Below are 23,005 nucleotides of genomic sequence, written 5' to 3'. Positions count from 1 at the left end.
ATGATATCGTACATACATTCTTTATCACAGCTTCTCTTTCTCTATTTTAAATAGGAGAAACCAAAAATACATCTGAAGCCTCCTTTCAGAACTCTGTCTTAACATCTTTGGGTGAAGCTCTAACGTACATCTCAAAGGACCAGCTGTTAAACCATAAGTTGCCAGCAAAGTTTGTTGCAGGCCAGAAAACAAATCTTCCAGATAAACTCCAGACTCTACTAAATACATTGTCTCCATTGTTGCTTTTCCAGGCTAGGCCTGTACAGATTTCTGTCTACCATATGTTATATAAGTAAGAATAAAAAACTTTGTGACATCCCTCCCCCCTTTTTTAAATATGTGCTGTAGAACATGCACATATAGATACGTTTAGCAGAGTCGTGTTCCATTATGGGACAAAATTCTTAACTGGGAAATTTTTTTGAGAACACTATGTAAAGCTATGAATGTTATATTTATTTTTAAAAGGAGACTAAATATATACTGAGAAATTTTACTGCAGTATATGAAGGTAGAATTTTATTTTCTGTACCATAGTTACATAGATCCCAGTATCATAACTAAAAAGCTATTTCTTTTTAGCCTGTGTTTTGACACTTGGAGAATCCTAAAATGTAAACTGAAATATTCCATGTTTGATCTGGGTCTGACAGTATTGTTAAATAGTATGACCTTTTTATTTTCACTAGTTTAGCTAAGAAAATAAAGAAGGTGAATAAAAATGTAGTATTCCTGTGAACTTACTGGATATTTCTCATACCAAAAAAGGGAATACAGAATTTGAAAAATAGCATGTGCATTTGCTCAAAATGCAGACTGTGAGGCAGATGGTTAAAGTGTAAGAAGCTACCACTATCTTTGACTTACACTGAGGCATAAAGTTGCAATAGCTTTATTCTGAGATAGAGTAGTTTATCTTGGCATGACTCAGGAAGTGTAAAGATCTGAAAATGAAGTGAGCAGAGCTACATGCTCGTTGGCTACTGTTCTTCAGGAGCCAACTTTACAGTGGTGACATGTCTCTTCAAGATTCTGTGTTATTATTAAGAAATAATTGCCAATATTGTATCATTTATGATTAATGTTGAAATTAATAAGCAAAGAACTATGCATTAAATATATGAAAGTAGTAACAATTAAACCTTACTTTCTTTCTGTAACTCTATAGATTAATGCCTGAATTGCCTAAATTTGATGATGAAGATCTCAAATCTTATGGTGATGAAGAGGAAGAATTGGCATTGTGTGTATTTTTTTCTTATCCTTTTTTTTATGACTGTTTTATGTATTTTTAAAATGTGTTATAAGAGTTGAGGTTTGCATCAGAGTAGTCATCTATCAGGAGATGTTAAAAGAAAAAATTACATGGTTATGACAATAGGGTCATAAATATTGAAACTATTCAATATAATTGGTTAAATCTTCCTTTGTGCTAAAAGTGGAAACAGTAATTGCAGTTGTTTTCTAGGTACAGTTAATAGAGTAAGTGCAACATATGTACTCATATACTCTATATTGTAACTTTGATGGATTTTTACTGGACTGCTGTCCAGTATGTCCAGCTTCACAGGTAACTTGAGTTTCTTGAACCTCCAAATTGGACCTGGGTGTTACAGCTTGACAAAGAAAGGAAGAAAGCAAACCAGCTGTCCATGATGTAGGTTAAATCAGCTCAGTCTTAGACTACTTTCAGATTAAGGGATCAGCGTTCAGTTTATGTTTGTCTTGCAAGAGGTAAAAACACCAACTGTCCATTTAATGGAAAAAAATTAAAATTAAAATCTAGAACTAATGTATGAATCTGAAAGTAATCTTTCCTTAGCAAAAAGCCCCTTTAATGTAGAACATACCAGGCATTACCAACAGGTTTAAGGGAAAGCTGTGAATGTGAATGCAGTTAACGCTCTGCTCAAGGTTTGGGTTTACTATGACAGATAATATTTTTCCATAGATCTCCTCCAGCAGCTCTTATGTCTGTCCTGGCCACTCAAGAACTCTTGCTAGAAAATATCCTGGAATGCATTCCAGTTGGAGAATTTGCAGTTATTCAGCCCCTGAGCGATGAGTTCTGCCTTGTTTTAGGATATCTTCTCACTTGGAAGTTAACCTTAGCTTTCTTCAAAGCAGCTTCTTCTCAGGTATAAGTTCAGTCTTTTAACGAAATTTCTTAATGTGCATATTTGATTTGAACCTTGGAAGTTTCATCCAGACCTCTTATTCCTTTAATGATCTATCTTGTTTTTGTGGAATTACTGTAATTCTGAAAGCATGAATAGACTTAGATTTCTGTACTTCAGTAGTTAAGGATGGTAATATTAGAGCAATAAGGAATTTAAATTGATTAATGGATGATTCTTTCTGGCATTTTCAAACAAGCTTGCTACGTTTTATGATCTTCTAACAATTCAAAGTGGTGCAGAGAACTAAATCACTCTTCTGAACACTTGTTCCAAATCACAGTCTTGCTTTTCCTCCCTACGGAAACTTAGGTGTGTTATTTACAGAGTAAGCTGTATTTGTTAAATCTCATCTGTATTTTATGTTTGTTTTGTTTTTTGTTTGTTTTTAAAAAAACTATCAGCTGCGAGTTCTCTACTCACAATACCTTAGAAGAACTAAAAGCTTGAATAAACTGCTTTATCACTTGTTCAGGCTTATGCCTGAAAACCCTGTCTTTTCTGGGCCAACTTCAGAAGTTCCAAATAAGGACACAAAAACCTTCTTTACTGAAGAGCTTCATTTAGATGTCAAAGGTTAGTAAAACTTAAATTTGTGCATTTGAGAGAGTTTTGATATCACTGAAGTTTAAATATGCTCTTCTGCTTAAAAATACATATTTTAAAAAAATCTTACCTATACAATAGATACATACACAAATACACATTTAAAAATCTTTGGCTGACACCCCTCATTTGAAGATTAACCAAAGCTGAAATGTTTATCACAAAAATAAAAAAAAAAAAAATCAAATAACCAGGAAATTATTATTCAGTTAGGGCAGAAATATACATTGCTACTACTATCAGAGCTTGAATGTATGAAAATATTCCAATATACTAAAAATACATGATCTGTTCTGGGACTTCTCCATTACTTCTGGATATTTTTTAATGCTAAATGGAATTTCTATTTACTTTTTCTATTTTAATATGTATAAAAAACATAAAAATATATTTTAATATTTTTTAGATGTTTGAGATGTTAAATTGTATGTTGTTTTCATGACATGTTCAGAAGATGCAGAGAAGATACACTGTCTTTTTAGATGAAAAACATGAAAAAGAGAAATAGTTTTGAAAGTTAATTCATTGAAATTATTGTTTTATGTAGCTGTATAGCTTTTGAGTTCTCATTTCTTAATTTTTCCTGGAACATCACTGTATGTTGCAGAACTATTTGTCTAGATGACAGTAAGAAAATTACTAACATGACATCCCAAGAGAAAGATTTGCCTTATGTTTTTATGGAATTCTATAGAATACTGCAAACCTTGGATATGCTCCAAATATCTTGTTTATTCACTCCAGTGTGTGAGCAGTTTGTAATTTCGAGAATATAATATATATATTATTCTATTATATATTATTCTATTATATATTATTCTATTATATATTATTCTATTATATATTATTCTATTATATATTATTCTATTATATATTATTCTATTGTATATTATTCTATTGTATATTATTCTATTGTATATTATTCTATTGTATATTATTCTATTGTATATTATTCTATTGTATATTATTCTATTGTATATTATTCTATTGTATATTATTCTATTGTATATTATTCTATTGTATATTATTCTATTGTATATTATTCTATTGTATATTATTCTTGATTTCTGATAGTCCACCTCCAGTTCCTATCAAAATTGGAAAATGAATTCTCAGTTGTGAAGTGTTAGCCTAAGAAGCAAAGAAACCAGACTGATGCAGAAAGGCAGAGACAAACAAGCAGTTACAGTAGCAAATATAGGAGCATGTACATAAAATTCAGGTTATCACAGTTATGTTGGTATCAAAATTTGTATATGTGGTGTGGAGGAACCAACGTTTATGACTTCTGTGTTGGAGTATTTCAACATCCTTTCTTTCCCTCCCAGGGAGAGGAGTCCTGTCATCCCAGATTCCACACTTGGCCTGCTCTGTGTACCATATAACACTGAAAGACCTGCCAGCCATGGTCAGGCTTTGGTGGAATAGCTGTGAGAAACGTGTCTTCAATGTTGTAGACAAATTTACAAGCAAATATGTCAGTAGCGTGCTTTCTGCACAGGAAATATCTTCTGTTCAGACCAGCACACAGTTATTTAATGGCATGACGGTTCGTAAGACTTTTTGTCTTTTTTTGTGATTTACTAGCGTTTTTTGAGACATTTTAAGAAATTTTACTTCTCAGAACCAGACTGTATTACAGTGTTTCACATGATTGCTTTTTTGTTGTTCTAAATGACTAATGAAAATGTAATTTAGCTTGGTATCTATATATTGAGTAGTGGTTTACTAATATTCTGTTTGGGGTAAAAAATATGGAAGAAACTGCTATTAATATACTTCTTTTTGGTTTATTAAATATGTAATCAATCAGTAGACTGAAAAATGGCTGGTAATTTGTTTTGCCAAGATATAAGTGGATTTGTTTGAGAAAAGTGTTTTCCCAGTCTAAGAAAATTATGTAATGCGTCTAATAAAGTATGTGTTGGGGTTTTATATATATACAAATACAAAAAGACTAGAGATTATATTAATTTCTCTGGATTTTTTTAATATGTGCTTTTTTTTCATAGGTAAAAGCTCGGTCTGCAGCACGGGAGGTCATTGCTACTTATTCAATTGATGATATATTTATTGAGCTAATAATACAGCTTCCATCCAATTACCCACTGGGATCCATAACAGTTGAGAGTGGCAAGAGGGTTGGTGTGGCTGTACCGCAGTGGCGCAATTGGATGCTACAGTTAAGCACGTATCTTACACATCAGGTGAGTTCAGAGCAAGCCCATGGTTTTGAAAACTTAAGAGTCCTGATAATAGAAAAATATTCCTAGTAATGTAGTATTATTTAGATCAGTATAATGAATCTCAACTGTAGATTTCAAAGGACTGCAAAGAATTGGTCACTCTTACCATTTGCTTTGCTCCAGATGCTGTAACAGAGGTAAAATTACGGATATTAAATCCATAGCCAGAGTTGAAAATGTAGGTCTCTTAAGAGATGGGCCAGTGTTTGCCACTTGTGACAATGCCATCTCAACTAATATTTGAAAATAAAAAACTAACAACAAAACCCAAACCAAAACCCCAGTACCTTAAAGTCTCTAAGATTGGTGGTTGTTGAAATTGCATCATCTGTAGTTAGAACAGAACACAACAGTGACTGAAAATATTAAAATCCCCTTTTAAGTGCTCCTAAGTGCGTTGTTTTTGTTGTGATGAATGCTTGTCTATATACTACAGCATTAACAGCTTTTTTCCTTCTGTTAGAATGGAAGTATTATGGAAGGCTTATCTTTGTGGAAAAATAATGTGGACAAACGTTTTGAGGGTGTTGAAGACTGCATGATCTGTTTTTCAGTCATTCATGGTTCCAACTATTCTCTTCCCAAAAAAGCTTGCAGAACATGCAAGAAAAAGTTTCATTCAGCTTGCTTGGTAAGTACTTACACTAAGTTTTTTAAATAGGCAAAATGTTAATTTATTGTTTGAACCAGGAACTTCTGTCATAATACCATCAATTCTCCATTATGTCATTGGAGTACTTGGGATTAACTGAACTCATAAATTACTTTATGGATTTTGTACTAAGCTGTAAGGGCATGTAATGAGAGGGGTTGCTACACTTCTTAGTAGTTCATGTGTTGTGACACATCAACACAGAAACCATTACATCTACGTAGGGTATAGCAACAGCTATAAATCTTCTTGTTACCAGCTCAAATATGGGGATAGTAAAATTTTAATTTATGTGGCATGCTTTTTAGTAAATTATGCTGATCTGGATAATTAATATTTAACTATATCCAAGTCAGCATTGGTTGTATGGTTACAGAGGATACTGGAACAGGTTGCCATATACTGGAGGAATTATTGCTGCCTTATAAACACTAACTTTTTATTCTAAAATGAGACTAGGTGAGAATTCCTTCGTATCGGTTTTTTTAGAATAAAACTGTAGTGTTGTGCGTATGCAATGTGTGTATATACGTATGTACATATATGCTTATATAAGTGGAAAAGTGTTTTTTTAAAAAACTTTTTTTTAAATTGGGGTTTTTTTATGTATAGTTAATGTTTTGATAGTTATATTAATTGGTAAATCATGGTTATTATTGGCGATAAACTAATGTTCCAGATATTTAGCTTGCATTCATATATTAAATAGTTGTATTTCTCTTTCAGTACAAATGGTTCACATCCAGCAACAAATCCACCTGTCCACTCTGTCGAGAGACATTTTTCTGAAACAAAAAGGTCTTTTCTTCTTTTGGTGAGCGAAGTAATTAATGAAGAGGAAGCAATAAGCTCTATAACTTAGAATAATGTCAGTTACTTTAAATTCTTGACTAGCGGGCTATGACACACATTTACCTCTGGACTGTTTTTTGTAAATGTGAAGGTTCTTCTTTGATATAAAGAAATATATAATAATAATTTATTTTAATTTGTATATTTTTAAGGTATTGAGACATGTTAAAAATTCAGAAATAATGCAGTTAAGTCTGAAAAGTGATGTTTAAGCCACTGCATAGTTGATAAAAACCTCTTAGGTATATTCTAACACAGTGTTATGCACTAACACAGATTATGCCTCTTAATCTAACAGGTGAATTTAACATAGGTGGTATAAAGACTGGACTTTATTATAGTGCATTCTTAATAGTTCCTTTTATGGGGACAATGAATGTTGTTGCTGTTACACATTAAGGCATGGAACTGGGGTGATAACCTTTGGTTAAAGCATAAAATTTAAACATAGCATGCTCTAAATTAACATGTTTATGAACTGAGTTTTTCCAAAAAAACCTTAGCTATCCAGCACCCTCAAACCACGAAAACTCAGAAGCCCAAGTAGAGAGAGTACAATCATTCCTGCATGACAATGAAAAACACTACCTATTTATCAACAATTGGCTTTTGAAGTGAAGGCATGCACACTGATCAGTTAATCAGTTCAGTTCATGTCTCCATTAGCTGGCAAACTAACTGTCACTGAATGTACACTGTACTTCCACCATCCCATAAAAATAATGACTCTTAAGTGAACATGAAAGATGCATCAGAGTTTAATATTGTCTTCAAGTATACATTTTTTTCATGCTCTTTTTTTAACAGCAGTAGCATACTAATAGATTCTAACTTGGATGGTATTTGTGATGGATTTCTTTGAAAAGTCAATAAAAGGGGAGGACTGAATAACTTTTGTCAGCCTCTGTAGTCTCTGGACTGCTGTGTCTTCATCTGTGTGATAAACTTTCGTATGAATTTTCAGATGCCAAATTCATAGTGCACTCAATTGGCTGTACCTCAACAGCTGCTTTTTTTTTAGATTGTGTGTCATCTCAAAGCTGGTACCTTGTGAGGTTATAGCTCTAGAAAAGGTAACTGAAGTGTATAATTTTAATGGGTAACACTGAGCTTTCAGGAGAGACATTTCCTGATGTTTTTTGACATAGAATGGAAAAGATTCAAAACTGGTATTGAAAAGGTCTGAAACGGAAAACACAGGTTAAGGAGCAAGCTGTATTGTTTTCATAATTACTGATACCAAACCTCAAGGATTGTCAGTAACTGAACACTAGTTGTGGTTAATGATATTGCTTGAAGAGACACCTTAAACTCTTCTACAGGACCCTAACTTGAAAATTGTCTACTAGGAGCAGCCTTATGGAACGCTTTTGTCTCAGTACTGCTAAAACAAAGTGCAGGTGCTTGCAAAACAGCAGTGTCTTTTGACAGTGGTACTTGCTGGCAGAGCAGTGCCTAGGGGCCTGGGGGAGCAGAATTTTTGCTTGCTTGTTGGTCAAGTTTGACACTATATATAAAGTCTGTTATCTATCGTGTGGCTTATGCTCATGTGCACTGAATGCAGCAATATGCCTCCCAAAACTTTCTAGAAATAGTGCTGCATTCTGTGGTCTCCTACGAGAAGGGAATAGGTGTTAAATAGTGTTAAATCCCCCTCGGATTGTATTTTGACAAGTGGTTCCACTGAAGTTCCAACAGACAGCAACACAGTATGGCCAGGAGAATTGACTTGTTCTATTAAAGCAGACACATTTTCTTCTCAAAATATCCAGTTGTTAAAGACAGTCCAATGCAATTTTTTTTGCTGAAAGCATTATATGTTTTATTACACTCCTAGAAAAGTTTTTGGGTGGTCAGATCAAAACATGTTTATATAAGCTGAGTAAGTACAGAATCATAAGTTTAGTTCTGAAGTCTCAAATGGAATAGTCTTTTTGGTGCCTCAGCATCCTACAAAAAAGTGGTTTCTCAGTAAAAGTTTGTGTTGACGCAAACTTTTAAAGGTCAGTTTCTTTGAACACATTCTCTCCAACAGGGCTAGTGCTGCTGCACACCCAAACAGTTTCTACCTTTGCGTTCACGTCAGCAAAACATCTTCCTCATAGGCCTGTGCCCACTGCACAGCACACTTCTCATCATGCTGCTGGAATGATGCTGTACCGGAACATTCTGTGGGCACCAGGAGGAGGGAAGCTGTGGAGGAAAGCTGCTCTTCAGGCTCTGGTGGTCAGAAAAGGGCTTTCTATTTTGCATAGTGATTTTGAGAGAGGACTTTTGTTCCACTTCTCTACTTACTGCCATTGTTTTCAGCTGCCTAGCATTTTTAATAGCATGTATTCCCCTTAATATCTTTTAATGGATGAGAACTCTTTATCTAATCTACATCTCCTTAGTAGTACCCTCCTAGAAAAATGGTGTAAGCACCATCACCACAACACTTCACCCTGAAGACTTCAGAAGAATAACAGCTTGCCTTTGTTCCAGCCCTTGAAATACACCTCCTGCATGCATCATTATGTTCTGAAGTACAGTTTTCTTACCATAGAAATAAACTCAGTAAGTATGCCTTAGACCTGTAAGAGTGCCTGGTACTACTTCAAAATTAGTAACACTGATTCCAAATATTAATTTTAAACAGGAAGAATTATATCAGGTATGTTATTTTAATCATCTGCAATGACAAACATACACATACCTATTTACAGAGGAAAAAGTCTTCAGTGCTTAAGTGCAAATGCAACACAGTGGGGTATTTCACAGTTCCCCTAAAACTGCCCTGCAGATACTGAGAGGACAACTACCTCTGACACCAGATTATATCTGGTTAGTATCCAGAATAAAAACAGACCTTTGGTCAGTTTCACTGCAGTAATTAGGAAGTGAGGATAAGCCTTGAGACGATGAAAATCTTGGCTTAAAAATTGCTTTTAGAAGTTCAGTATTCTGTGTTCAACTTTTTGCATGTATCTGGTGGGTTAAGAGCAGTTTTCAGGACTTTCTAAATTTGAGGATAGTAAGCATCTCTTGTCCGGCTTGCCTGGAAAGTACTCGTGTGCCTTCTAAGCCGTATTTCTTCATTGTTTCTAGAATTTCATCTGAAATTGAAAATGCAGTGTTAAAACCAAGTTATGTAAAAGTCCCTCTGTAGATTAGACACCCACACAAACATGAAAGATGAGAAGCTCAAGAGCCTGCAGAGATGCCATGGTTCATATAAAGCATGCAGATACACTCTAGCTGTCAGCAGCATTTCTAGAAAATGGCCTAGAACACCAATTTTCATTTCAATGCATGTTGTCAATCTGCAGTCAGGTGCTATCACCACATGCTACATTATGTTACTACTTTTTCTTGTTTCTGAAGTCTAATAACGTGTAGAACACTGCTGTGATCAACATTTTGATTAATACCGGGTAAATCTGGTTTGGCACATGTAAGGGTCCAGGGAAAGTGATCACCTGGATTATTTTCTTTAATTGTGACCAAGTAGAATAATCCTCCTGGTGAAAGTAGGTCTGGTACTAATGGAAAAACTCTATCCATTACTTCTCTGCCCTTTTTGCCACCAGCCCAGGATGCCTCTATTCCATGGCTTTCCACCTAGGAATAATAAAAGCAAAGATTGTCTTAAGAAGGATAGACGTGTCAGTGGTACTTATAAAGGAAACATCACCATAATTGCTACCTTTGGGTATCTGCCATTAGAAATCTGACAACTTCAATTCAGCCGATTAGTTTGTGCTGCAAAATTACTTCAAAATTACTATTTACACAGTGAGGATACTATTTTTTTTTTTCAATTTCAGTTCTTAAACTGAATTAAAAGAGCTACATTTTGTCACACGCTTCATGTATGTATTTTTCTTGTAATGTTTTACAAGCTTGTCTGCCAAAGGAAGGTGGCCAGTAAAACCTTTTAAGTGTTCCTGGGTGCAATTCTGAGAGCTGGAGTCTGCAGAAGCAGACAATATTTATTTTGCAGGGAAAAAATGCATTTTCCTCTGACAGTTTTCTATAAGAATCCCTTAGCATGCCTAACAGAAGTCTTACATGGTTTATAGTTGATGGAGAAACTAGGTATTGAGAAGGAGCAGCTAGCATTCCTTATTCCCATGTAGTCTTTATATGCACTCTAGTAATAATTTTCACCAAAACAGTGCTGGTCCTACCACATCCTTCACTAGTAAAAAATTCCTACCATAGCTTATTTGATTTACCATCTCTCCTCTGACAGTAGAAATACCATTTTAATTACGTATTTCAAATTTTTCCTACCTCTTCAGAAGGTGTTACCACGTATGGTGGATTAAATAGCAGTAGATCAACACTTCCATTTAATCTTGGAGTCAATCCTTTGACCTACAGATGAAGTTGATTCTTTTGTTATTTTTTTTAACATAAAGATTGCAAACATTTTATGAAAATACAGTTACATAGTTCTGGCTATTCTGAGCATTTCAACCTGACTCAGTAACCCTAAACTTGACTTTCTATGAAGCATCAAGAAGTACCTGTGCATAGCAGAACAATTTCAATAGTTGTAAGGCAGTGTTACATATGGGATGTAGAAGAGGAAGACACACATATGCAGACACAAAAATAGCACTTTATTCTTGCTCAGTTCAGAATTCAAGTTAGATAGGAGAGGATTTTGAATTTATCATGAGGTTAGCATTTGTTACCCAAAATGACCAATCTGTGACATGTTCAGTTCTTAAGTGTGAGCAGCTGACCACATTTATTGTTGCCTATTTTCATCTTTTGTTTATAAACACAGGTATTCAGGGTATTTTAAACAAATATCTTGCTAAAGAGATAAGAAACATAAGCTTTTTTCCATTACAAATTTTGTAAGAAACAAAACGTAACAATATAGTTTCAAATTAAATCAGAGAGCTGAGAACCAAGAACTGTGTCACATTAAAGGAAGAGCTATGATAAAGTCTGCAGAGTGCCTTGTGCAGCATCTTCCAAGCCATATAATTTTTTATTTTTGTTTTTAAATGTCTAATTTAATTTTTAAAGCTTTAATTTTAGAGCTTGAGTAGTTTGTTTTCCCTTCTTCCAGAAGCACTTTGGCAATTTTCAGCTGTGCCTTATTAAGAGAATGTTTTTTCTAGACTTATTGGTTACTTTTCAGTACATCTAATAAGTATTCATAAATTACAAAAATTATAAAAATGTATTACTGAAACATCTATCTTACCAAGTCAGTAATGATTGGCTGAAGGTGAACATTGTTAAGAAGAGCTGTCTCCAGTGTACAGTAAGCTGCCATAGGGTTGATATCAGTACATCTAAAAGGAACATATAACTAAGTGTAAGTTACTGGCTATTGTGTCTGGTAGTTTAAACTTGTGAACAACATGCTTATTTGCTTTCTTGCAGCAAAAATATCCTTTCCAGCATCCCTTACTTTGCAAGTAGATAGCAAAAAATACAATGTATCACCAGCTAAACCAGTGAACACTGCACTGGAAATATTAATGACTGAAAGCTGAAGTACAGGATTTATTTTTGAATGCTAGCTCTGCATAAATATATATGCATACATGTCTTTAATAAAATTCAGTTATTGCCAACACCCAGGTAGCTAATGTTATGGCATCAAACCTCAGTAAGACTATTCAGTGGCTAAAATTTAGGATTCAATTCAGCAAACACAAGAATAAGCTTAGCAATTTGTCTAAGAAGTGGGACATTGGAATTTAGTTGCACAACTACAGAACCTGAAGTAAATACTTTAGGCTCACTTTGCTTTGATTTTCCTATCTGTAGACTGAGCTAATATTTCTTTGTGAATAGTTTTGAAAATGTGAAAAAAGGAAAAGTATACATGTGAGGGCTAAGTATTCCTTGTCATTGCAGCGGCATGCAACAGTTTAAGTGCTGTTATACTCACATGTACAGTGCATTGGATCCTATAATGGAAGAAGCTAGAAATGCTGAAACCACACCAGATCCAGATCCTATTTCAAGGCAGACCTCCACTCTAAAGAGAGAAAACTCTGGATGACTTTTATTTGTAATGTACAAGAGCACCTGCAACAGACACAGAATTAGTCATGACAGTATTATGAAACCTGCTGCCCAAGTGCCTTTCTCCCAGACAGGCTCAAATACTTGTTGATCATATGGCCCCCAAAGCCAACGTTATGTCCTCTGTGTCATAATGGCTGACAGGTCTACTGGTGCCCACACAGACCACTCCTGGTCATCACAACCCAATTTGGGAAACAAGTGTTTTCCCCCCCCCTAACATTTAGTTTCCATTAACTATACGATCACAACCGTACAGGCTACATTTCTACAGCATTTATTACACATTCATTGCGGCAAGACTGAACTCCAACAGAAGTTATGGAAAATCACCATGAAATCACACAATGAAATCAGGACTGAAATAAATAGAATCATAGATGGTTTGGGTGGGAAGGGACCTTAAAGATCACATAGTTTCAACCCCCCTGCTTGGGCAGGGACACCTCACACTAGACCAGGTTGCTCCAAGCCCCATCCAACCTGGCCCTGAACAATTCCAGGGATGGGGCATCCACAGCTTCCTTGGGCAACCTGTGCCGGTGTCTCACTGCCCTCACACTAAAGAATTTCTTCCTGATGTCTCACCTAAATGTCCCCTCTTCCATTTTTAATCCATCACCTCTTGTCCTCTAGCTACAAACCCTTGTAGAAAGTCCCTCCCCAGCTTTCCTGTAGGCCCCCTTCAGATGCTGAAAGGCCACACTGAGGTCTCCCCGGAGCCTTCTGTTCTCCAGCCCCGGGCGAACGGCAGTGAGGGGCAATTTCATGTTAATAACGTGTAAGATTTAACTACTTGGGTGATTTCTGTAGCCGCTACAGTTGCACTGACAGCCACTGACCCCGGGCAGTGACTCCAGGAGCCCTGCAACTCCCGATGCCTCGCCAGGGCCGACAGACGGGACATCTCACCGCGCTGGCCGCTCACTGCCAGCTGCTGCCGGCGCGACAAGCGCGGCGCGACCCCGCTCCAACCCGCCGCCCTGCAGCCCGCGGGCGGGGGCAGAACCCACCCTGCGGAGAGCAGCGGGCCTGCCACCACCGCCTGGGCCTGAAGCTCGGCGAGCAGCTCGGCGCTGGAGGGACAAGGCACCGCAACACCCGCCGCCGCCCCCCCGGGGGGCCGCCGGCACCGCCCCGCCCGCGGCAGCCCCCGCTGGCCTCGCCCCCTCCCCCGAGCGGCCGCTCCCGAACGCCGCACCCGCCCCCGCCTCTCCCCGCTGCGCCTACCGCGCCTCCCTCAGGCCCTCCGCATCCCGTTCCAGAGCGTCCAGCAGCAGGAAGGTGTCCTCGGCCGGCTCGTACACGGCCCGGAACGGGCCCTGCGACCCCACGTGCTCGTACCGCGGGGTGGGGAGCGTGGGCGCCGCCATCGCCGCCCCCCGTCACCGCCTCTCGTCACCGCCCCCCGTCACATCCCGACATCACCGCCCGACATCACCGCCCCCCGTCAGTCACCGCCCCCCGTCAGTCACCGCCCCCCGCCAGAGCCCGACATCACCGCCCGCCGCCCGCGCAAGCGCAGCCACGCCGGCCCGGCCCGGGCTGCGAGCGGCGCGCCGAGGCCGGGAGGGCAGGGCAGGGCAGGGCAGGGCAGGGGGAGGGCTGTGGCTGCGCTGTGGCTGCGCAGCCGCTGGGGTGGAGGGTGCTGGAGAGTGTTTAGGGTTCGGTGTGGGTGAAACTCGAACGCTACCGGCTAAATAAGAGCTGCCGCTTCTCTGCCGAATGCCAGCGCGGCGTCCCACCGTCCGGAGCCAGCTGGTCCGACGTTAAAGATCTTCACTGGGTCAGCGCCCTCCGCTGCCGGGGACCTGGCCGGCCCTGAGGGTTGGTGTGAAGGGCACGGGTGCTACTCCTGCCTGTTCTTTCTCTGCCGGCTTCCCAAATTAATGGCATTTCTGTCGTCACTGGTGCACGGCAACTTAGCAAGGAGCCGAACGAAGAGATGCTGAGGAAGCTTCCAAGTGGCAATCCTACAGCAAAGCACACGGAGGAGAAGCTTGCACGGGTGGTACTCAGGTTAAATGAAGCTCTTCCTTCCAGTTGTTAAACACTGTGTTTCTGTGATTCTTTCCCAGAGAAACTTGGCATCATCCTTCGGCCCAACCCTGTGAACTCCAGAATTCGAACAAAAATGAGGCTCTGCACAGCTAAATATTGAGGGGAAGTTTCAGGGCACAGATCAGATTAGTAATTTGCTGCACTCATCAAAACACAAATGAACAAACAAACAATTATGAAAAACAGGAGAGAGAGGGGTACGGATGCAAATACCCACTAAATGTCTCTGTTCGATTATTTATGCACTGAGTGCTCAAATTCTGAGATGAATAGCTAGGTCAGTGAAGGAAAAAGGTAACACAAACAGGTCAGAATCTTTTATTTTTGTTATCGTTTCAAAGAACACTGTAAACCCTAGACCACCCAGCCAGTGGGGAAACAGGAGAGGGACCTTGGCATCAGGAATAGGGAATATAAGCAGTTATTCACCTTACTATCAGGTGTGCCTACTTATTTAGGTCACTCATTCTTGCAAGATTATAAATAAACTGTGCTCTGCTGAAGGATCTGTTTGGGCCTATTCACTGGCTTGACAACCGTTTCTCATAATACTAATGGTTTTCTTTACTGGAAATCCCATGACTGATGCAGAGTAGGTTTATCACTTTTGTGTCAGAATGGTGGGTTCTGACAGAGGTTAACAATGTCTGCTTTTCCTAAATTACCTCGATCACCAGTGGAGCACAAAGGGCTGCTTCAGGGGGCCATAGTGAGCAGGAGCCTGGCTGGAGACAATTCCTTTTTTTTTTTTTTTAATTAATGCAAAAGGAAACCTAGGAGATAGTCATTTGTGTCATCTGTCTTCCCAATGACTTGCTTCTGTGCCAGAGGAACAAGTACTTGTAAAACATACTAAGTTTGCATAAAATACCATTACTTTGGCAAAACGAAGTCATGGCAAGAGACAGAATTTTGCACTGTGTCCATATTAGGAAAATGAATTATTTGGATTTTTTTTTTTTAATCTCTACAGGTGGTCGGGCTTTGGAGTGTAGCAGAAGAAATGACTTGACCATCTTCAGCTGCACTGTTTGTTATTTTTGGCTGTTTCATACTTCATGAAATCTGGTTATTTATTATTGGGGTTTTTTTTTAATACTTGTAAGTCCTTCTGGGTGAATTTTATAAAACATTTATTTTTATTGCTTATGTAACTACCCGAAATGTTTTTCTTGGTAGACAACAGTACTGTTTTTGCCAGAACAGATTCTATTTCAATTTTGGGAAATTGTTGGAAAGCTAATATTCCTGTTTTCAGTGGTACCTATGCCATGTTATTAAGGTCAGCTTTATGGAGATTAGAACTTGTTCTTGACAGGAATTATAACCATTTGTTTACACTAACTAAGCTGTATGGCTCTATCCCATTTGGAATTCAGTGCTGTTCCCCTCAGACAGTGATGCTTAACCCATAACTTCCTAGCTGCCTGTCAGCTCTCAGAGGTTTCCACTGTAAACTTGCCAAACATTTCATGTCTGTGCCTGGACCTGTGCATCCTGGAAGAGACACACGCCTGTGCTAGACCTGTGAATATGCCTGTTTTGGTGCATCTCAGAAAGTGGAGCCACCAGGATAACTGCAAGGACAGAACTGCTAAGACAGGTCTGAAAGAAATTTCTTTACCTATATAGTCCAGCAGGCAACCACATCATATAATCTCTTCCTTAAACTGAGCAAGTATCTTCCTAAAAATAGCTAGGTTTCTTGCCATCAGTATTTCTAATGAAAAGCTATTATAACACTTAGCGCTCTAACTTTTAGAATCCTTGTAATTCCCAGCCTAAATGCAGTGGTGATAGGTTTTATACTCACTCTTCTGGCAAGTGTGTAAGTGGTTCTTTTCATAGTTTTTGCTTGGTGGATTTGTAGACAAAGGAAGACTCTCATCAATCTTTGTTTTGCCTGACTAAATAAGACTAACTCTTAAATGTTTCCTGTCAGAAGACATGCTTTGACTTTCTCTTACCAATCTTACAGGCTTTCTGCATATTGATTCAAGTCTGACTTCACCCTGCCTGTGACTTGTATAAAATACTCCAGGTAACGCCTTAGTGATGCTTTGCAGAATTTACTGGCTTCACTGTCTCTCCTGGAGCTTTTCTGGAACATCCTAGGATCATGTTTGAATTTTCTTCACAAAGGTGGTTTCTTACCATTTTGTGATCAGCTGGTTTTCCTCAGTTTTTGTTCAATGGTGTTCAAATTAATTCTCTACAAAGTGAAAATTCTGTAGTGTTTTTTTTTTACTAGTCCACTTTGCATGCCTGTTGCTCATGTTCTGGTAATGCTGTCCCCCTGAATGATGTCTCCTGACTTCAAGCTGTCATCAGAGTGATGTCAAGGAAAAACTCTAGGGAAAATCAGCCTCAAAACTGATCTTTCAGGAAGTCACCATTAGTGACTTACTTTTAACCTGATACTATTCCTTTGCAGTATGATGTATGACTGTCTAACCTTCATTCAGTATCTTGTTCACCTTATGTTTCCTCTGCTAATTCCATCATCTCCAGCTTAGTTCATACTTATCCATGTAACATCACATCAGAAGCTGCAAGGGAGTCTTAATAGATTCACTGGCCTTCATTTTTCTTGTTTAAAAATGGAGACAGACACTATAGTGTAAGTCTGTACTGACACTGCAGCGTGCTGCCTTTGTCATCATGGCCAAATTCATCATCCGTCTGTTGTTTTTAATCGATATTCCAGCTTAACAGTAGAGAGGTCCTGCTGTTTTCCTTCTTGTCTTTTTCAACATACATGTAAAACGTTTTGCTCTGTGTTTTAGTATCTTCCTTAAGACAATTTCAAATTGATTTTAACAATTCTTATTTTACAGTGTATTGTCTACCTCTAAGACACAACTTTTTTATGGATCGGTCTTTTTTTCTATTCTTTTTGATACTCTGCATATTCATAATGGCTTTCTTGAAATGGTTATTTAACCAATTAGGTTTGAAACTTATTCCTGCAAGTACTCATTCCTATTCTTCTGCCTTTAACCGTTAAAAAATATGGTCATCCCCCTTTGACCGGAATTAAGACCTCTTTCACATTCACATCCTGAAAGCCCTTCCATAGTTTGATTTTTTTCATCCAGTTATTCTCTTAATTGTTAAAGCTTGTAACTTTAGAATAGAGTTTTAGTTACAGACCTGCTTTTGTTCATCCTTCATTTAATTATATTAAATTATTCCATGGTTAGTCATGTGCAGTTATTTTCCTTGACACCCTTGAAATAACACACTCATTACTTCACAAAGTTGAAAGTAGAATCTTTTTACTGTTTCCCTGAGTATTAAGTGAAGAACTATGCTACTGTTGATGTGAAGAACACTTGGATGTTACTCATTTCTAGTCTTTGGATAAGTAACATATTTCTCCAAGTGTCACATTTCCCAATTACAATTCCCATTCTTATCATATTACTGAGTTCCCTAACCATACCAAAAGCCAAACCTTGGAGTTTATACTCTAATAAAACTTTTCAACTACCTGTTCTCTATGGATATTCTTGGATGATTCAATGCTGTTTTTTACACATTGTTCTTTATTTTGTATTTCTAAGGGGAACAGATTGAATCTTTTTTCACTTCCTCACTTCCCCACTGACTGATGAAAATTCTTGCCCTTACATCATGACATTGCTTCAATACACTATGGCATGGTAATACTTAACCACAGCTGTGGAATTTTTAGACCTGCTAAGAAAAGGTCCAGGGATGACATATTAGAGAGTAAGAATGACGGATACTTGTTTATAGCCCTTCCTGAAAAGATCCCAGAGTGCCTGCTAAACTTTACAAACCAGTTACAAACTGTTCTATTGAAGGAATTACATCACTCATCACTGAAATGCAGCTACCTCAGGGAGAAGGCAAGGAACTTTTAATAGTGTAAAAAAAGTATTTCAGCACTTCAGGAGAGAAAATGAATAATACCATAATCAACTGAGCAGAAAGAGAATGTTTAGTTAAGTAGTCATACATAGTTGTTTTTACTGGATGTAGGCCAGAAAGCTAGGAAAAACCTACTGCTAATGCAAAAAAAAAAAAAAAAAAAAAAAAGAAAAAGAAAAATAATTGGGATTTTTATGTCACAAATTATCAAATCCTTTGGTTTACATTTACATCTTAAAACACAACACCTCCAGAAGGAGAGCTGTAGCAGAGTTTTCTTGTATAACTGGGTTACCAACATTGGCTCTTTCAGTAGGTAGGAATGATGTCTGATTTCCTCAAGAACCTACAACAATGTGCCTGCAGGCGGATTGGCTCCTTCAGCTATTTTCAGGGCATTTCTGATTTTTCTTGCCATTTAACACTGGTTTTAAGAAGTAAATACGGCTGAAAACTGTTTTATTTCATTAGTTTCTGACATACAATCTGGGCAGGTAAGTGATTCCCTTACTTCCTGCCTGCCCAAATGCTGAAGAGGACTCTCTACTATGACTGTTAGTTTTGACTGTGCTTTCTTATTTTGTCTCCACAGACTTGGACTGGAGAACTCAGAGAAAAAGTGAGAAAACAGGAAAATTATGTGCAGCCGCAAGGCAATATTCTTTCTTGACAATTACAAAAGATCAGGAGTCCTTTTTAAAAAGGTTGAAAATAATGTGGATTACTCTAATCACTGTGTTGGTCTGTCAGCAGCACTCATGACAATCTAAAATGCAGATGTATTCCTTTTATGTTTGAGGTAGAACTATCACTAATGGGAAGATACAAGGGGATGATTTGGAATCTTACAAATAGCAAAACTGCAGTGCAGTCAGACTTGGTAGGATCATGACAAGGAATTTACTAAAGAAATAACTGTTTTGAATGCATGCATATACAATGCAGAGACTTACTGGTTTTTAATTACATTATTGATTAAATGCATATATCTGCCAGGAGCAATGTGACACAGGAAGGAAAACACTGGCTAGAAGGGTGTTTTCTTAAGGCTGTATACAATAGAAAAAAAAACCTTCTGGGGTGCATGCTCAGTAAACATGCTCTAAAAAGCGTGAAAAATCTCTCCTATTTCAGAACTCAGGCTGAACTGACATTTTAATTCCATAAATAATGGATAATATCTCTATGTGTCAGTTCACTGGAACTGGAGTGAAACTGAACTTACTCAACAGTTAAGCAGGAAAGCTGGGGAGGGACTGTTTACAAGGGCATTTAGCAAGAGAACAAGGGGCAATGACCTTAAACTAGAGCAGAGTAGATTCAGATTGGATATCAGGAATAAGTTCTTTACAATGAGGGTGGTGAAGCACTGGAACAGGTTACCCAGAGAGGTGGTGGAGGCCCCATCCCTGGGGACATTCAAGGTCAGGCTTGACAAGGTTCTGAGCAACCTGATCTAGTCAAAAGTCTTGGTGCACTGCAGGGGGGGCTGGACTAGATGACCTTTAGGGGTCCCTTCCAAACCCACACATTCTATGATTCTACAAAGTTATCCCAAGAGGGACAGTTTCTTCCTGAATCTCCTTAAGAAATCTCTCTGGTTGCTAAATCTTTCTCTCCTTGTTTTATAGAACACAAAACTCTAGGAGCTAGCCTTTCTTTTTGGCTTAGAGAATGTGTAACAAGGAAATCAAAGAATATGTGCTCAATTTCAATGATAAAAACTGGTTGACAAATTACTGAAGTTATCTAAAATAGTTGTACAGGACTGTAGGGAGAAGCAGCAACACTAAAGTCAGTTATTTAAATTAGTGTTACAGAAAACCATAATAAACACCAATCTTGCCTTATTATAGGCATCTGAAAAGGTATAAATACAGCAGATTCAATCTTTAGCTATTTTAAATTATTTTAACTTTATTGACTTCAGCAGAGTCATAGCTCTTCTAGTGTTCATAAACAGAAGGGAGAAAAACTGGACAGAACAATTATAATTGTCCATAGACATCTCAAAGTAAGTTTGCCTTCACTCTTCAGAAAATCAATCAATCACTGTCATGGGAAATCAGGGACCATCTGTTTAACAAATGCAAGAAATACCTATGGGATAGCTTGGGTTAGAAAAAGGTAAAAAATAAAATGGGAAATATTATAACAATGTTTTAGGTATTGGTGCTGATGCATATAACCATCCATGTATTTATAATGGCATTGTGTAAAAATTGTATTGTATATTGTCATGGGCCCAACACAACAACAAAGGAAAAAGCTCCATGGCTGCTCAGTCAGCTCCTCCCCACACACACACACTCTGGGATGAGGAGGACAAAGCTCATGGGTTGAGACAAAGGACAAGGAAGGTTCTTCACCGATTAAGGTCCCGGGCAAAACAAGACTCGAGGAAAAAATAATAATTTAATTTCACACTAATTAAACACACACAGGACACAGACAACACACAGAGCAGGGCTTGCATATGTTACCCCACCCCTCCCTTCTTGCTGGGCCCAAATCCCTTTGTTCCCGGTTTCTCTCCCTCCTTCCCCCCAGCTGCACAGGGGGACAGGGGATGGAGTTTAGAGTCAGTTCACGGGCTGGCGGTTCTTGCCACACCATCCTCCTCAGGAAGAAGGATTCCTTAAATCCTTCCCTGCTTCCCCATGGGGTCCCTCCCATGGGAGAGAGTCCTCCATGAACCTCTCCTTCATGAGTCCTTCCCACAAGGTCTGTAGCTGCTCCAGCCTGGGCTTCCCACAAAGTCAGGGGCTGCTTTGGGAACAGCCACCTCCCCTGGTGCCGGGGTGTTCCAGAGCTGCCTAATCAGAGTCCACTGGCAGCAAATCCTCTGGCCACAAAATCCAGGTCCCCTGGCCAAGTTCACCCCTCCTGGCACCTCCAGGGAATGTTCCACCACGTTCCTCCATGAGTGCAGGGGGACAGCTGCCATCTCGCCATGGGTTGCAGGGAAACTTCTGCTTGGGCACCTTCTTCCCTTCTTCCTCACCAACCACCAGCCCCACTCTCCTTCCCCAGCACAGCTCTTCTCCTTTAAGTGCCTCTCTGCTCAGGTGTTATCTCAGTTCTTCTGTATGCTAAAGGCAGAGGTGCATCTGTTGTCCCTCTAATGGCTCCTTGGCTGGAACAGTAGAGCTTCTCAGCTTCTTTAGGCAGCCACTCCTGGGGCCCTTCCCCTGCTACCAAAACCCACCAAACCAAACCTAAACACATATACATAATATATTTTATCTGATGATGCATGTATGTATTTTTATATACATATATAATATTTATTGTGTACTGGTTTTGTAAAGAAGCTCATAAATGGGTGATGTTGAAGCCAGGGAGTAAGAATAAAATGTGACTGAAGCTTTTAAAGCAGTAAATGCTGAAAACTACATTGTATGAACTGAAGAAATTGAAACTTTAGTGAGTTCTCAGGAACTCATAAAACTTAAGGGGAATAAATGTATTTTTTTTTTCACAGTATATAATTAAGTAATAGAACTAATTTTCAAAATGTGTACATGAAGCCAACAGTGTGAAGCAATTTATTTAAGGAACAGGTAATAAAAGACACTAACACTTTTAGTTCAATTAAAAAGCAGCTGTCCCTAAATGAGCATATAGAGTAAGATTTATTAATGGTCAGGTTATTCAAACGTTATGCACTTAGTTTTAATTCTGATGGGCTTACTCTACATTAAGTGTGACTACTGAGAGGTGTTAGTAGAAAAAATGTCGTTGTCTGTTAACTGGCTGAAGCAGGTTACATCAGTGGTACAAGAAAAAATTAACTAATCAGCCATTCAGTTTGAACCGAGTAATTTTTAAGGAAGATGCCTAAGAACAATCAAACAATGTGAGAAAGTTTGAGCTGATTTTTTAAAACCTTACTATTTCTATTAAAAGGTCTCTACCTGTAGGATTAAAGAGTCACTTAGGTGGAAAGGAGCTTCACGTCTCTGGTCCAACCTCTTGCCCAAAGCAAGGCCAATCTCTGCCATCAGACAAGGCTGCTCAAGGACTTTCTCCAGGCAGGTTTTGAAACCCTCCAAAGATGGAGCCTGCACAGCCTCACTGGCAACCTGTTCCTCTGCTTGACTGTTTTCAGGGCGAGAATGTTTTTCTTTATGTCCAGCCTGGACCTCTCTTGTTTCCACTTGAGTCCATTGCTTCTTGTCTTTCTACCACAGAACTGGTCCTCCCAGTTGTTCCTCTGAAAACTTGCTTGAGATTCCTTTATTATCCAAGATACTTGTAAAAATGCCAGGGAAATCTCCCTGTAGAAAATTCTGTATGTCTTCTTCTGGCTGACACTGCTGATACTGATTGCACTGGCACTGACACTAGATTAGGTGGGCTGTGGGTCTTGCCTTTGTAAATGTTATGTCTCTCTTTCTCTTTTTATATGGATATATTATGAACATTTGGACAGCAGCTTCTTATCCATACTATTTCCTGGGCAATTTTAATAT

At 38.5% G+C, this 23,005-nt stretch overlaps 2 protein-coding genes across 2 annotated transcripts in view; one reads left to right on the top strand and one right to left on the bottom strand.

The window, feature by feature from the left end:
* The window catches only part of LTN1 (listerin E3 ubiquitin protein ligase 1), a 30,817-nt gene extending 23,393 nt beyond the window's left edge, over window positions 1-7,424 (top strand). The window contains exons 23-30 of the mRNA XM_051618004.1: window positions 55-292; window positions 1,169-1,243; window positions 1,952-2,138; window positions 2,582-2,753; window positions 4,112-4,332; window positions 4,796-4,990; window positions 5,493-5,660; window positions 6,408-7,424. Coding sequence (XP_051473964.1) covers window positions 55-292; window positions 1,169-1,243; window positions 1,952-2,138; window positions 2,582-2,753; window positions 4,112-4,332; window positions 4,796-4,990; window positions 5,493-5,660; window positions 6,408-6,470 — 1,319 coding nt within the window. The 3' untranslated portion in view covers window positions 6,471-7,424. The remainder of the gene's footprint in view (window positions 1-54; window positions 293-1,168; window positions 1,244-1,951; window positions 2,139-2,581; window positions 2,754-4,111; window positions 4,333-4,795; window positions 4,991-5,492; window positions 5,661-6,407) is intronic.
* Window positions 7,425-9,157: 1,733 nt separating this feature from the next.
* On the bottom strand, window positions 9,158-14,009 carry N6AMT1 (N-6 adenine-specific DNA methyltransferase 1). The gene is made up of 6 exons (XM_051618017.1): window positions 13,803-14,009; window positions 12,436-12,525; window positions 11,740-11,830; window positions 10,809-10,892; window positions 9,992-10,133; window positions 9,158-9,628 (listed from the first exon to the last, which is right to left on the bottom strand). The coding sequence occupies exons 1-6, from the start codon at window positions 13,943-13,945 to the stop codon at window positions 9,522-9,524; spliced, it is 657 nt and encodes a 218-aa protein (XP_051473977.1). The 5' UTR covers window positions 13,946-14,009; the 3' UTR covers window positions 9,158-9,521.
* Between the last annotated feature and the right edge of the window lie 8,996 nt (window positions 14,010-23,005).

Source organism: Apus apus, chromosome 1 (genome assembly GCF_020740795.1).
Source record: "Apus apus isolate bApuApu2 chromosome 1, bApuApu2.pri.cur, whole genome shotgun sequence".
Lineage (NCBI taxonomy): Eukaryota > Metazoa > Chordata > Aves > Apodiformes > Apodidae > Apus > Apus apus.
The sequence above is the reverse complement of the archived record's forward strand: the minus strand, read 5'-3'. Positions and strand labels throughout refer to the sequence as shown.